Raw genomic sequence first — 16,200 nt, forward strand, 5'->3', positions numbered from 1 at the left:
TCCACAGCCTTGTGAAAGAAGATGCCCCTCCTTTAAAGAAATTTAGCGCAGTGGCTGCAGACGCAGGGTTTTGCTGGGCACCACTGGCCACTGTTGCTGCTCTCTCCGGGACAGCTGAATACAGGTCAACAATGCACACACGTATCCCACTGCCTGGTCTAGCCCTCAGCCTCCCATATGATATGCAACACAGAAGCGTGCCTCCCACCCAACAGCTGCAGGAGCACTCTGAGCCTCCCCTCCCGCCACAAGCAAGGAGTGAAGCCCATATACTTCCCTGGGCAGGATTAACTGCGGCCCGTCCCCTAGAGCTGTAATGACCAAACTGAGCCTGGCCTGTCTGGGGAGGCCCAAAGAACTGCGGGGAGAGCGAAAGAGCACAGGGCTACCTGAGAGTCAGCATATACAGTATGTTGACAGTAGCTTCCAGCTTCACCTGCTACCAGCCTTCATTGGGTGATACTGGGGGGGGTGTAACTAGCACCCTGCTTTACAGAAGGGAAACTAAGGCACAGAGCGTGATGTGACTGGCCCCAGGTCATACAGTGAGTCAGAGGCAAAGCGAGGCCATGCCCCATCTCTCGCTTACAGGAGTATGCGTGTTTATTGTGGAAGCTGTAAGGTCAGGGCTGGATTAGCTACAGTGCCACAAGGCTGGCCACACGGGAACAGACCAGCCTTAGCCCGGTACCTGCCTGACACAGAAATCACTGGAGATACATCAGAGAGAGGAGTGACCCTCCCTACAACACACCTAACTAGGCAACCCTATAATGCAGTGGCTCTTAACCTTTCCAGACTACTGTACCCCTGGCAGGAGTCTGATTTGTCGTGCATACCCCAAGTTTCACCTCACTTTAAAACTACTTGCTTACAAAATTAGACATTAAAATACAAGTGTCACAGCACACTAGTACTGAAAAATTGCATACTTTCTCATTTTTACCATAGAATTATAGATCAATTGGAGTATAAATACTGTACTTACATTTCCGTGTATAGAACAGTATAAACAAGTCACTGAATGAAATTTTAGTTTGTACTGACTTTGCTAGTGCTTTTTATGTAACCTATTGTAAAACTAGGCAAATACCTAGATGAGTTGATGTACTCCCGGAAGACCTCTGGGTACCCCTGGTTGAGAACCACTGCTACAACGCATGGGAGAACATGTGGCACCTAACCAGGGCAGGCCATAGGGCATCAAATTCAATGGCATGGTTAGGGGGTCTTCTCCATTTCACACTGCTCTCCGTACTTCCCCCCACCCCCTTAGTTCATATAAGCTGTCCCATTGCCTTTCTGGCTTCAGCCTCGCCCCTCCCTGGCTGTAGTAATGCGGCCTCCACCCCATCTCACCTGTTATGGAGCCCCAGTGGATTTCTGGATCTGCTCCTTTAGGATAAGGATGCTTTGCCTTTGCTCTGGAGGCAGCATGGCGATCTGGTCTGCAGTTAGCTGGAGAACCTGCATGATCAGGGCAGCCTGTGGAGAGAGGGGAGGATCTGCAACACCATGTGCAAGAGCAATTTCCCAGGAGGAAGGGCGCAGCAAAGGGTTACAGAAAAGAGGAAGTTATCCAGAGACCAGGCTGCTGGAGGGAGGGAAGGAGAAGACAGGATGAAGGCAAAGAGCAGGAGCAGTATAAACTCTCATCAATTGAAAGGACCTGGCTCACTGGCCACACCCACAGGAAAAGTTTCAAACCACCCGCCTTGCTGCTGCTTATGAACATTCTCCTGGAAAGCTGCAGGAGCATTAACTCCCCAGGCTGACTTGGCCCCAGCACAGAAACTACAAGACGCTGGAGACTCTTGCTGTGCCAGAGAGAAGGAGCGCTGAGTTCATTCCCACAGCAATAGGGTATCCAGCCTCCATCCAAACCCTGAGTTGCCCTTTGTTCACTCACCTTCTCGTGATCTTGGGGGGTGACCTGGTTCTGCCCAGGGCTAAAGCCACCTGGCTGGCCAGCTCCTTGTACCACCGCCCCTGGCATGCCTCCTGCTTGTATGCCTGCCCCTGGCATGCCACCTCCTTGTATGCCTGCCCCTGGCATGTTGGGAACCTATGGACAAAAAGAGATGGGATGACCTCGGCCCCTCTGCTCTTGTAGAACTGTGAATAGTCTGAACAGTCATGGAAAGCACAATGCACCCACTAGAATGCAAAGCAGGTAACAAGTCCCTGGCACCACGAAAGACTGATACGTATGCCCAGATGGGGGCTGAAAGTGGGGTGCCATGAGGAACAAGGAAATAGGCCCCCCAAATTCAAGAGACCTTAGTCCATGTAACCCCGGCAACAACAGCAGAAGGCCGGAGGAAGACCGGCCTTGTGGCTAACACCCTGGATTGAACTAAGGGTGGTTCAGTTCAGTTCCGAGCTCTGTCACCACACCCTTGTGATCTTAGGCAAGTCATTTAGGGCCAGACTTGAACATAAGAATGACCATACTGGGTCAGACCAAAGGTCCATCTAGCCCAGTAGCCTGTCTTCCGACAATGGCCAATGCCAGGTCCCCCAGACAGAATGAACAGAACAGGTAATCATCAAGTGATCCATCCCCTGTCGCCCATTCCTAGCTTCTGACAAACAGAGGCTTGGGACACTATCCCTGCCCATCCTGGCTAATAGCCATTGATGGACCTATCCTCCATGAACTTATCTAGTTCTTTTTTGAACCGTTATAGTCCTGGCCTTCACAACATCCTCTGGCAAGGAGTTCCACTAGTTGATTGTGCCTTGTGTGAAAAAATACTTCCTTTAGTTTGTTTTAAACATGCTGCCTATTAATTTCATTTGGTGACCCCTAGTTCTTGTGTTATGTGGAGTAAATAACACTTTGCTAGACCTCTATCATATCTACCCTTAGTCATTTCTTTTCCTAGCTGAAAAGTCCCAGTCTTATTAATCTCTCCTCATACGGCAGCCATTCCACGCCCCTAATAATTTTTGTTACCCTTTTCTGAACATTTTCCAATTCCAATATAACTTTTCTGAGATGGGGCGACCACATCTGCACGCAGTAGTCAAGACGTGGGCGTATCATGCATTTATATAGAGGCAATATGATATTTTCTATCTTATTATCTATCCCTTTCTTAATGATGCCCAGCATTCTGTTTGCTTTTTTGACTGCTGCTGCACATTGAGTGAATGTTTTCAGAGATCTATCCACAATGACTCCAAGATCTCTTTCTTGAGTGGTAACAGCTAATTTAGACCCCAGCATTTATCAACATTGAATTTCATTTGCCATTTTGTTGCCCAGTCATCCAGTTTTGAGAGATCCTTTTGTAGCTCTTCACAGTCTGCCTGGTACTTAACTATCTTTAGTAATTTTGTATCATCTGCAAATTTTGCCACCTCATTGTTTACCCCCTTTTCCAGATCATTTGTGAATAAGTTGAATAGGACTGGTCTTAGTACAGAGCCCTGGGGGACACCACTATTTACCTCTCTCCATTCTGAAAACTGATAATTTATTCCTACCCTTTGTTTCCGATCTTTTAACCAGATACCAATCCGTAAGAGGACCTTCCCTCTTATCCCATGACAGCTTACTTTGCTTAAAAGCCTTTGGTGAGGGACCTTGTCAAGGCTTTCTGAAAAACTAAGTACACTATATCCACTGGATCCCCTTGTCCACATGTGTGTTGGTCCCCTCAAAGAATTCTAGTAGATTGGTGAGGCATGATTTCCCTTTACAAAAACCATGTTGACTCTTCCCCAATAAATTATGTTCATCTATGTGTCTGACAATTTTGTTCTTTACTATAGTTTCAACCAGTTTGCCCGGTACTGAAGTCAGGCTTACTGGCCTATAATTGCTAGGGTCACCTCTGGAGCCCTTTTTTAAAAATTGGCATCACATTAGCTATCCTACAGCCAATTGGTACAGAAGCTGATTTAAATGATAGGTTAACAAATTATAGTTAGTTGTTCTGCAATTTCACATTTGAGTTCCTTCAGAACTCTTGGGTGACTACCATCTGGTTCTGGTGATGTATTACTGTTTAGTTTATCAGTTTGTTCCAAAACCTCCCCAAAAGACACCTCAATCTGGGACAGTTCCTCAGATTTGTCACCTAAAAAGAACGGCTCAGGTTTGGGAATCTCCCTCACATCCTCAGCTGTGAAGACCTAAGCAAAAAATTAATTTTGTTTCTCCACAATGGCCTTATCATCCTTGAGTGCTCCGTTAGCATCTCAATCGTCCAGTGGCCCCACTGGTTGTTTAGCAGGCTTCCTGCTTCTAATGTACTTAAACAATGTTTTGCTATTACTTTTTGAGTCTTTGGCTAGCTGTTCTTCAAATTCTTTTTTGGCCCTCCTAATAATATTTTTACACTTCATTTGCCAGCATTTGTGCTCCTTTCTATTTTCCTCACCAGGATTTAACTTCCACTTTTTAAAGGATGCCTTTTTGCCTCTCACTGCCTCTTTTACTTTGTTGTTTAGCCACGGTGTCTTTTTTTGGTCCTCTATGTTACTTTGAGGTACACGTTTAAGTTGAGCCTCTATTATGGTGTCTTTAAAAAGTTTCCAAGCAGCTTGCAGAGATTTCACTTTTGGCACTGTACCTTTTAATTTCTGTTTAATTAACTTCCTCATTTTTGAATATTCCCGCTTTCTGAAATTAAATGCTACAGTGTTGGGCTGCTGTGGTGTTTTCCCCACCACAGGGATTTTTTATTTTTATTTTTAAATTTAATTATATTATGGTCCCTATTACCAAATGGTCCAGCTATATTCACCTCTTGGACCAAATCCTATGCTCCATTTAGGACTAAATCGAGAATTGCGTCTCTTCTTGTGGGTTCCAGGACTAGCTGCTCCAAGAAGCAGTGACTTAAACTGTCAAGAAACCTTATCTCTGCATCCCGTCCTGAGGTGACATGTACCCAGTCAATATGGGGATAGCTGAAATCTCCCATTGTTATTACTGAGTTTTTTATTTTTATAGCCTCTCTAATCTCCCTGAGAATTTCACAGTCACACCATCATCCTGGTCAGGTGGTTGGTAGTATATCCCTACTGCTATAGTCTCATTATTAGAGCACGAAATTACTATCCACTGAGATTCTATGGTAAAGTTTGGTTCATTTAAGATTTTTACTTCATTTGATTCTACGCTTTCTTTCACATATAGTGCCACTCCCCCACCAGCACGACCTATTCTGTCCTTCCGACATATTTTGTACCCTGGTATTACTATGTCCCATTGATTATTGTCATTCCAAGTTTCTGTGATGCCTATTGTATCAATATCCTCATTTAATATGAGGCACTCTAGTTACTCCATATTATTATTATGACTTCTAGCATCTGAAAAAAGCACTTTAAAAACTTGTCACTTTTTAACTTGTACAGGTCTTTAGGCACCTAACTCCCACTGAAATCAATAGGACCTAAACACCTCTAAAATCTGGCCCTTAGTCTCCCTGTGCCTCAATTCTCTTTGTGGAATGGGACTGCATTCCCCTACCTCACAGCAGGGATTTGAGGAGAAACCTGTCAACAATTGTGAGGCACTTGCTATTGCCTGAGGAGTGCAGGCGAGCTGGCCTGCTCCCCAGAGGTGTTGCTCCCTGCAGAAATGTCTTGGCTCTCTCAAGCTAGCAGAGCTGGAAACATGGAAGGGGCAGAGCAAGAAGAGGAAAATGGAAAACATGCCTCCCTACCCAGTGCACCGTGGTTAGGCCTGGCAGAGGGGAGGGTAAGTCTTAGGAAGAGGCCAGTGGAGCAGAGGTAGCCTGGAGGTCCCTACGCTTTTTCCAAACCTCACTTATATGTATTAGGAGTCCCACACAAGAGAGGTCAAGAGACTGATGCAGGTTGGCACATGTCATTGCTAGGACAAGAGCCAGCAGCCCCAGGTCCCTGCAGCCCACATGGTAATACCATGGTGCTAGCTAGCAGGGGATGCCCTGACCTAGGATCCCTTAGGAGGGGGAATGCTATCAATTCCCTGAGGTTTGCTGGTAGGCCTGGTCAGTTGGTTAGCATTACAAGCGGGATGCAGGCTGTTAAAGAATTGACATCACCTAGAACCCTGCCACTAAGTGCTTGTTGTTATCTATCAGATTAAGACTAGAGAAGAAGACGCTGTGTGTACCTGTCTAGGTCCCTGAGGGCCACTTGCTCCCAAGTTAAGTGGCCCAGGTCCTTGAATTCCACCAGGCATTGGGCCCCTTGGGTTGGGGCCAGGGCCCCTGGGCTCCATGCCCCTGGGCTCCATGCCTCTCGGCTCCATGCCCCTGGGCTCCATGCCTCTCGGCTCCATGCCCCTGGGCTCCATGCCCCTGGGCTCCATGCCCCTGGGCTCCATGCCCCTGGGCTCCATCCCTCTCGGCTCCATGCCCCTGGGATCTCTTCCACCTGCAGAGAAAAAACATGCCATAAGCAAACCACTGGAAGGGAATTCTGTGTGGGAGAACATTGGGGACACACACCCACTTTTGAAAGTTAAGCCTCCTTTGGTTTAATGACTGGCAGAAAACCAAGACAGGTCAGGGATGGTGTGTGAATGGCACCTGCTTTTGGTAAATGACAAATCTGAACTTTTCCTCTCCTTGCCCTGTGTAACTACACCTCTCCCTCCTGCCAGTGTCTCCCTCCAATCCTGTGTAACTTTCCCTGCATCTCACTTCACAGCTGAACCGTCCCACCTTCACGTTTTCCTCACATCCCTGGGTAACCGGCTCCTCTCTTGGTCATTTCACGTTTCATTTATGGCCTCTCACCTCGAGCATCCATCAAAGGCCCTCTAGGTTCTCCCATCAGTGGCCTGGGTTCTCCCATTGGTCCTCCCCTCATTTCATGTGGGGGTGGACCACGATTGTCATGGCCGGGCATATGGTGCATGGGTGGACCTTGGTGTGGTGGCCCAAGGTAACCTCTGTAGAGAGAGGGGAAAAACAGAGCAGAAGGAGAAAGGTGAGAGTGTGAATCAGACACAAGCTTGGCACCGAGCAGGTGCAGTATTTTGACCACAGCACAAAGCCGGGTGCACAGAAAGTGGTGGAGTTTGGTACATAGGAATGGATGCTAATGTTTCTACCTCGCCCAGTCTGAGTGGCCACAAATACCATCTTCCCTTCCCGTTGCACAGCTGTGTGTACCTGGATCACCAGCACACATCACTCTGAGAAGCCAGCATGGGACTCAGCAGTTCACCCGGCAGGTAGTACCACTTAACCATCACTCTGACCACAAGAGGCAGGGAGTCAGAGCCTCAAAGGCTCAGACTGGACCAGAGGATGAATTACTACCACTCACCTGGGCTCCACTTCTCCAGTGACTGAGAGCAGGGTCCCTCCACGTGGGTCATTTGGAGCATCTCCCAGAAGGCCCCGGGGAGGTGGGCCGCTAGCAGGTAATGGTCCACGCTGCATAGGGGCCCTCGGGTCTGGCATGGGCACTGCCAGGGAGGCAAGCAAGGGAAATTACTGAGGTCAAGCACTGGCAAGAACAATCACACCAAAGTCCTCCTGTGAGACAGCACCACTCCTGTTGCCCCTGGCAGTGAGATGCAACTGAACCCCATCCTCAGTGCTCCCTGTAGCTCACAGACACACTGGCTTTGGACAGAGTCCACACTGCTGTCCATGATATGGCTGGAAGTGATGCACCACAAACAGGAAGGAAGTCTTCCCACAGACAACACCGCAGCTCACAGAAGCGGGTGCCCTCAGTGCTAAGTTCAGCCCTTCCTGTCCCCCACAGCGACTGCTGTGGCTTGTTGACAAAAGTCGAGAACCAAGATCACAATAACTACCAACAAGTCTGGTCACATCCAGCGTGAGTCACAAGGTCAGCTGTGAGCCTAAACAGCCCAGATCAAACCCAGTCATCCCACTTCCATAAGGTCCAAAAGCCGAGCACGAGCCTCCTCTCTCCCGTCTGTTTCCTCATGTACTGGGTTAATCTCCTACCCCTCTATGCAGAACTCTAGGCTAGTCTCTCCTCCTACACCAGGGGGCAGCTCTGCCTTTGACAAGTGCTCACTTCCACACTGGGCAGACTACACAGAGCAGTCCCACGGCCCCAAGTGAAGGGAACCCTAGTGCTGAAGTCCAGGCTTTTTCCATGCATTCCACACTGAGCCCCGTGACAAAGGGAGCTGGCAGCTGTCATGGATACCTTGAACTCGCTCGATAGATGCAGGCCTGGCAGGTCCCACGGGCGAGAGCTGCAGGTTTCCTGGGTGAGCAGCAGGAAAAGAGGGAAAAGAGCAGACACATAAATAGCGCGCGCCCGCGCACACACAGACTCACAGACAGGCCTGCCTATACCACAGACCCACCGGTGCTGCACAAACTCCTTTCCCTCAATGGAGTGAGCTCATTCCTCATAAGGCAGGCTCCCACAGAATCAGACTGCATATTTTAAAGAGATGCTACCAATCTTTCAGGCCTGGCTTTATCAGATCTTCCCAATAATGATACTGGACGGAGACCATCCAATGCCAGTCCTGTGACGAGGATGGCCTCTTCTGCATGGCTTGAAAAATCCACTCCCCTAGGCACTATTTTGCCTGGTCACTGTGTGTGGGTGGGGGTGTGGGGCGGCACACAGGGGACAGGGACCTACACCATCAAGTTCTGTTGCATTTACACTTTAATTTAAAATATATTAAATTTGTGGGCCTTACAGTTTCAGAATAACCTTCTGTAAGTGGGTGGCAGCACGAGGAGGTCAGATTGTGCCTGAGTGCACAGAGACAGCTCCACTGTTTCTGCTCAGAGCTTCCCCAAGCAGACACAGAAATTAACAAAAATCTGGTTCAGTTTCATCACTGCTATTCAAAGCCCTGCAGACAGCAGGGAAGCTGCTAAGAATTGTATCTATTTCATGTGGCTGCTTCTTGGCAAAGCTCTGAGCAACAGGGAGGCACTGGGGCTGTTCATGGGGGAGGAGGATCCAAAGGTGAAATCACAAGCCTCTCTCAGATTCAGCTGCTTTTAAGGTATGTAAAAATATGAGATCCCAAAAGGAATTTACCATGTTCTGCTAGAAGATTGAGGGAGGATATTTACTTCCCTCACATCCCACAATATGAAAGAACAGGGATCCCTTTGTTGTGATAAACTGGGGCCACTGGACAATAAGATGCCCCAACTTTAACTGTCTAACTGCATTAAATATCATTCCAAGACATTGGTGTACAACCTTCCACATATGGAGGGAGGACTACGCAAAACATCTCCATAGAAACACTCTCTGCTTTGATCACCACTCTACACACATCACTATTCTGTGCAAAAGAAAAGCTATTGCTCCCTCTCCTGGACAAACAAAAGAAAGCACAGGAGACTCAACAGTAACCAACAGCAGGCAACAGGCTGGCTCGCCCACACCTGGACATGCTAAGTACCAGAAAGAGAGTTACTGGAGAAGGCCTCACTCTCCCTGCTCACTATACACACACTCAGACAGAAGGACAGGTGCACAAAGACTCTCAGACAGGCTGAGAAAACTTTTACACATTCAGTTAGCTTGGGGGGGGATTCCCTGATCTGTCAACAACTCCCCTAGCACGTGGCCTTGAACGTCTCAACGTCCTGGCCTGGAAGTAGGGATCCCTATGACACGTTGCATCAAACATAGATTAACTGACATCTGGTTTACCTTGTCCACGTTCCAAGGGCACTGGTCCACCTCCCGGCATCCCGACCTGAGGCTGCATTCCACCTGGGAGGGAAGAGCAGAGAACTCACAACCCCTCTTTCATATTATCTGTTCCCACAGCCCTCACTATTCTGCTCCTATAAAGATGCCCCACCTTGCCACTGACAGACAGATTTCCACCTGGCCTAACAGGCTGTAGAGACAGAGTGACCCCGTCCAGTTGGCTAACCCAAGAGTTACTCCCTAGGCTTCAAATCTTCCATATGTGCAACTGCCCCTCTTAAAAACCTGCAAGAACCCCGCACTCATGGGGTATGTTGTCCCTGCAGAAGCTCTGGGCAGTTTTACAGTTTGCAGTTCAGACATGCTCAAAGAGCTCACCTCCAGGAGCCAAGGGGCCGGGGCCTGGGCCGGCTACGGAGGCTGGCATCTGTCCTGGGGCTGGCACTCCACCCTGCATAGGAGGCTGCATCAGAGGAGGAGCTCCATTTACATGCATGCCACCCTGTAGAGGGAAGAAATCGCAGTGAGAACCCTCCTCACCAACAGACACAAGCATTGTCCCCCGCACCAGGGTTGCAGGCGGAGAATCCCTTCTCATCAACATGTACACACAACACTCCCCCACACACCAGGATTTCACACTGAGAGCCCTTCTCAACAACACACACCTACATCCTCCACACGGAGATGTCACACCCTTAATGTCCATCTCAATAATGTGGGTTGAACAAACAAATTCTTACTATGGGCTGTGGCTGGGACGATGGGGGATTCTGCTGGTTCATCTGTGCATTAGGACCTGGACCAGGCCCGGGCCCGGGCCCAGGTCCAGGCCCAGGAACTGGCTGTGGGTTGCCTGGAATCAGAGGTGGAACACTGGTCTGACGATGCAGAATTTTCTAAGGGCAGAAGCAGAAGGAGAGAGAAGTTGTGCATGCACCAACTAGAAACAGCCATTCCTAGAATCCACCCACAGCCCCAACTCTCCAGACAAGTGCCCCCGTCGATCCCAGACTGAGGAGCGGGATCATACATACCAGAGCAATCTCTGGATCGACGATCCTCATCACCACTTGGGCCTGCAGCAGGGCATATGCCAGCTGAGGGTTCTGGAGCAGCATGTTCCGTGCCTCCTGAGGGCTGTTCTGCACACACAACTAAAGAGCAACACACTGATCAGAGCTCTCAATGGGCCTCGCTGCTGCTGCGCAGTATTAAGACCTTCACTGATAACTGTTGCTGCAATCCCATGGGGGCAGCGATGTTCCTGGAAATGCAGGAATGGCAACATCTCAAAGGGCAGGAGCGTTTTGCTTCGTTTGCCTGGTACGTTACACAGTGCTGGCATGGTTAATAAAACAACCAATAATGCACCTGAGAAACCCATAATGTGGACTGTCTGAAACACAGGGCAGCTAATAATGAAATCACAGAGCTCAGGCTGCTCATAAAAATGTGTCTGATCCGCATCCTATTGTCCATGATCATCTCCTCTTCTCCAGGGTCCACAGTATTAGCCAAACCACAGGAGTGCTAACAGGGCAGTAGGACACAAATAACCCACCTCCCCGCCCCAGAGCAGCTGTGGTTCCCCCAAAGTCCCTGCCTGCTTTTCACTGTCCACAACAGCGAGTCCTGCTGTTAGACCGGCTCACGTCCTCGTCCAACTTGCTTATATTCCTCATGGCAGCACCCAAGATACTGATTAACCCTCCGGACCATTCTACCCTGCAGCAGCAGTGGCACATACGAGGCATTAACAGGAGAGACAATGTCACAGAGTTGTGAGTGAGGAACTGCTGCTGCCCGGTTGCTCGTGTGATGGGGGTGTGGTTATTCTGCACTGTACAACCACGGTTGCAAGCTTGTGACTTGGTCCAGCCACTTCGCTCCCACTCACCTTCATCTGCTTCATCAGCTCAAACATCTGCTCAGGTGGCAGGCTGGCAACTGCCCTGCTGATAGACTCAGGGGCGTCTTCAGGATTTATAGGGTCTCCATATGGTGACTCTATGATAGGGGCACCTGTGCCCAGGCCTGGCAGGGATAGAGACGGGAAGATAAAGAGGAAAGGTTAAACACACAAGTGTCCTGGGAACCCTAAGCTGCTGGTCTCGGTCTCGTTTCACATCACAGGAATCGCCAGCACAATTGCTGGTGCTTTCTCACACTGACCCCTTCAGCTGAAAGGCCAGTAAGTCAAGGATGATGTAGTCACAGCTGCATCTTTACAAGCAGGAGGGAGGGAAATGTACTTTTGAAACACAGATTCAGGAGCACCATTCTGCAGTTGGAGAGTATATGGGTCAGACTAAAAGTCTGGGCTCCAAACATGCCCAGAATTCCTACTAAGTCAATTAGGAGTTGAGGGCTGTGCCATTAGAAAGATTGTTTCACACAGATCTGTAATACAGTCTCCTACATGAGCTAGGACCATACATGTCACAATAATGTGGCCATTCTTCATACACCTCTTTGTCAAATGTGGAGCTTCACTAGTCACAAAAAACAGGTAAGGGTAGGGGTTTGTCTGGTCAAGGAAATTACAATCCCCCTGAAAACTTCTACTTGCTATCTTACCTGCAGCACATCACCTATCTGTGAGCTTTTCACTGTCAACCTCACCCCGATTCGGGTGGGGGTACAGTAACTCCTCACTTAAAGTCATCCCGGTTAACGTTGTTTCGTTGCTGATCAATTAGGGAACATGGTCATTTAAAGTAACGCAATGCTCCCTTATAACATTGTTTGGCAGCTGCCTGCTTTGTCCACTGCTTGCAGAAAGAGGAGCCCTTTGCAGCTAGATGGTGGGGGCTTGGAACCAAGGTGGACTGGCAGCCCCCCCATCAGCTCCCTGCTCCCCTTACTTCCCTGTGCGGCAGCGGCCCAGCAGGCTATCAACTGCCCGCAATTCAGCTGTCCCTCCCCCCACTGCCATGTGCTGCTCCTGCCCTCTGCCTTGGAGCTGCTCCCAGGAGCCTCCTGCTTGCGTGTGTGGGGGGGGTGGGGGACGGGGGATGCTAATATCAGGGTGTCCCCCTCCCCCCTGTTCCTGCCACCCGCTTACCCTATCTCCATAGAGCAGGGGGTGGGACATGACAGGGCTCAGGATGGAGGGAACTTGCAGGCAGAAGCTGGGTCCTGATCTGGGTCAGTGTACTTAAAGAGGCAGTGCATTTGTCTCTCTCTCTCTCTCTCACACACACACAGTGTGGGCCTCTGTCTGCCATGCTGTCTTCCCTCCCTCTATTCATGCTGCCTTGAAGAGTATAAGGCTACATTAACAACAATGTGTTAACCCTTGAGGGCTCAGCTGAGTGCTAGTTCCTCATTCAGCAGTACGGCATTCTCTGGGAAATATCCCACCCTCTGACGCCACCGCCTCAACCAAGCTTCACAATCATCATTGCTGTGTACAGTATTAAATTGTTTGTTTAAAACTTATATTGTGTATACATATATATAATATAGTCTTTTGTCTGGTGAAAAAAATTTCCCTGGAACCTAACCCCCTCCCTCACCCACCCCATTTACATTAATTCTTATGGGGAAATTGGATTCGCTTAACATTGTTTCGCTCAAAGTCGCGTTTTTCAGGAACAGAACTACAACGTTAAGCAAGGAGTTACTGTACTAGATTTTGTGCCTTGGCTAGTAGATTTTTGTTACAGATTTGTAAGGCTTGTGTAGGCCAAACATTATAGTAGCATTAATCCCCTCAACCCAAAGTTCAGACTCACTCTTCAGCTCCTCCTTATTCTTCTCACTGGCTGCGTTGTCCACACGCAACGCCCTCCCGCTGAACTCACGCCCATTCAGGTTCCGCATGGCGCTGAGCGCTGTCTCCTGGTCTTGGTATTCACAAAAGCCATATCCCTTTGGTTTGCCTGTCTCCCTGTCATACACCAACCTGGATAGCAGAGCAGAAAGAATCACAGGCATTAGACGCAGTACGGAACACAGGGAGAGTATTACACAATACCACAGCATTTCCAGACTGGTAACACCATCTCCACACCCTCCGTTCCGTCTCTAACAGGAAGAAGGACCACCTCATTCAAAGCTTGTGTCTGCCAAGTATGCCTGAGACCCATCTGCTCGTGGCTAGAGTGCTGATGAGTGCAGAATCGACTACAGCTGAGATCACCTGTCTTTTTATGGGAGATGTCAAAAAGAGAAACAGTTCTCACCTGAAACTGACAACAGGTCCGACCTCTGAGAAAATGTCCTTTAGCTGCTCCTCTGTGGCTTCGTATGGAATATTCCCCACTATGGGTGAGGGGAGCAACGTATTAGTACAGACATCGAGTATCAGGAAAAACACAGGCATGAACATTTTTCCATGGAAAGACAGGAAAGAACAAAAATGAACCCAGGGATGGCAAAACCCAGAGATGGCTGTGTGAACACACACACACACAGACAAGTTTCTGGGAATCCGCTGCAGGGCTGCAGACTTTTGTGTATATACCATTCCTCCTGATACTCATGTTGGTGCAGTGTCCCATTGCTGGTACGGAATCCACGCTGGGGCACATTTTAGGACTCTGGTAATGTGCCTCAACCCAGGTACAGGTCAGGAATTGCAGGAAAGTGGGCAGTTATAATAAAGTCAATGTTTGTTAAAATAATGGTTCCCTATTACGGGCTGGATACCACCACTTATGTTTCAGGATTTTATGGATTATTCCACCAGGCTCTTCCCCACCCCAAGCTTAATAATAAGCCTCTAGTCTCCAGAATGCCAAAGCTGCCTGCCTCCCTTTCAGTTGCGCTGCCCTAACCCACCATGGAGCGTAAAGTGCTCATGAGAGTTGGATTAGGAGCAGTCCAAGAGCTCCATGAGTGTTTAGACTGTGCATAATCCAATGGGAGATAGCAGGCATTGGCTAGTACAGCTGAAGTCCAAACAGGAAGAGCTGCCTGAAAAGGTTAGAAATCACCATGTGAAAAGATCTGACCTTATTTGTCAGATGAGTGGGTCACATACGGGGTCAGTGAACCACAGAATAGTGGAGCAATACTGGCTCAAGTTCCTGCTTTCTCCCCACTTTTACTACCATGCTGGTATCAATCAGTGCAGGACATAGGTATGTACAATACAGGAACTACAGCGAGCCTGGGACACCTTCCTAACCCTTTATTAGAGGGATGGCAGGTCTCATTTCATGTTTTTTCTGCCACTCTTTTCCTATCTGTTTTAGTGAAAATATTGGTGGAATATTTGGTTTAATCAGGTTTGGTGGCTCCTTAACTCCATTTCCATTGCCTGAGGAGTATGAAGGGCCCATGCTGAGGAAGGTGAAAGGGACAGTGCCATGATTTCCCACAGCACACCAACGTGCCTCTGCATCCAGGGCCCAATCCAAAATCTACTGATGTCTATTGACTTTGGCCCGGGCCCTTAAACAGTGCAGAATAGTCATAAATGGTGTGTATACTTTTTAACTCCACTCATCACATCAATGTCCAAAGAATGTAAACGCAGAAAGGCTCTGAGGAGGATGACATGGCAGAGGCTCAGAGACAGCCTGCACCCCCCGTGAGTAGAAAAATTGGATTTCTCATAGAGGAGCAGATCACTGGTCCATCAGTTCCACTATCACTGGCCAGTACTTGACGCTTCGGAGGAATGCAACTCCTGAACCCTGTTATACACCAGACTGATTGCACACTTCTACACATCACTTGGAGGGAGGGAAGGGGGAATCCTACAGGTAGTTATTCTGTGACCTGAAGTATGTGATGCGATTACTTCATCTCAGCCTGTATAACAACCAATATCTCTTACAATTATCCAGCCCCTTTTAAAACCCCTCTACATTGTGACTCTATGACACTCCAGAGCAGCAAATCTTAGAGGCTGACTCTGTGCACCAGAAAGACATTTTCTTTAGTTTGTTCCAAGAGTACCTGCTACGACTTTGAGTGACCCATTCTTTTACATTGGGAAAGACAAAGGAGGTACTGTAATTTTCACTAACCCCTTCTAGTCATGTCTAATTCTTCCTTGTCCCGATTAAATAATCATAGCTTTTAAAAGCTTTCCATATGCATAAGCCGCTTATACAATACCAATTTATCAACATCCTTGCCTCTCTTTGGTCCATACAAACTGGATACACTACACCAAATAAAAACACACCACTGTTTGATATAATACCCACAGACAGTCTGTACCAACCCCACAATAGAGGGATGCTTATGACACATCACCATGCAGGTGACATGCATAAGTATAGAGCTGTCTGGAATATGGAAATTCCATCCCACAAAAAACTTAAGTTTCCAAGTTTTTTTCATTCCAATTCAAAACAAAAAGTCAAAATCTTGAAGTTTTTCACAAGAACTGAAATTCCCCAAAAATGGTTTTGGAAACAATGAAACATTCCCACTGCCAAGCTTCCTGCCTTGCAGATGGGCTGACTTCCCAGCTCCCTAGGATCGCTGGCTGTCTGGTGTGCCTAACTGGCAGGCTGCTAGGTTGCCTGGCTTTTAGGGGATCCCAAATTCCCTGCCAGGCAGACAACTTGGAAACTGAATAAGAAGGTTATCATTTTTCAT

General features: G+C 48.4%; 1 protein-coding gene across 3 annotated transcripts in view; it reads right to left on the reverse strand.

Annotated features, from left to right (window-relative positions):
* Positions 1-16,200, reverse strand: part of CSTF2 (cleavage stimulation factor subunit 2) — a 54,925-nt gene that overhangs the window by 37,462 nt on the left and 1,263 nt on the right. For 2 of the 3 annotated variants that reach the window (XM_073360830.1, XM_073360829.1), the window contains exons 2-14: positions 13,827-13,905; positions 13,377-13,546; positions 11,537-11,673; positions 10,674-10,793; positions 10,380-10,535; positions 10,015-10,138; positions 9,634-9,696; positions 8,146-8,205; positions 7,282-7,423; positions 6,747-6,901; positions 6,119-6,381; positions 1,910-2,065; positions 1,360-1,485 (exon numbers count right to left, since the gene is read on the reverse strand). In XM_073360830.1, the coding sequence (XP_073216931.1) occupies positions 1,363-1,485; positions 1,910-2,065; positions 6,119-6,381; positions 6,747-6,901; positions 7,282-7,423; positions 8,146-8,205; positions 9,634-9,696; positions 10,015-10,138; positions 10,380-10,535; positions 10,674-10,793; positions 11,537-11,673; positions 13,377-13,546; positions 13,827-13,905 (1,748 nt within the window). In that variant the 3' untranslated portion in view covers positions 1,360-1,362. The remainder of the gene's footprint in view (positions 1-1,359; positions 1,486-1,909; positions 2,066-6,118; positions 6,382-6,746; positions 6,902-7,281; positions 7,424-8,145; positions 8,206-9,633; positions 9,697-10,014; positions 10,139-10,379; positions 10,536-10,673; positions 10,794-11,536; positions 11,674-13,376; positions 13,547-13,826; positions 13,906-16,200) is intronic. The other variant, XM_073360831.1, reaches the window with a different exon arrangement.

This window comes from Lepidochelys kempii, chromosome 9, assembly GCF_965140265.1.
Source record: "Lepidochelys kempii isolate rLepKem1 chromosome 9, rLepKem1.hap2, whole genome shotgun sequence".
Lineage (NCBI taxonomy): Eukaryota > Metazoa > Chordata > Testudines > Cheloniidae > Lepidochelys > Lepidochelys kempii.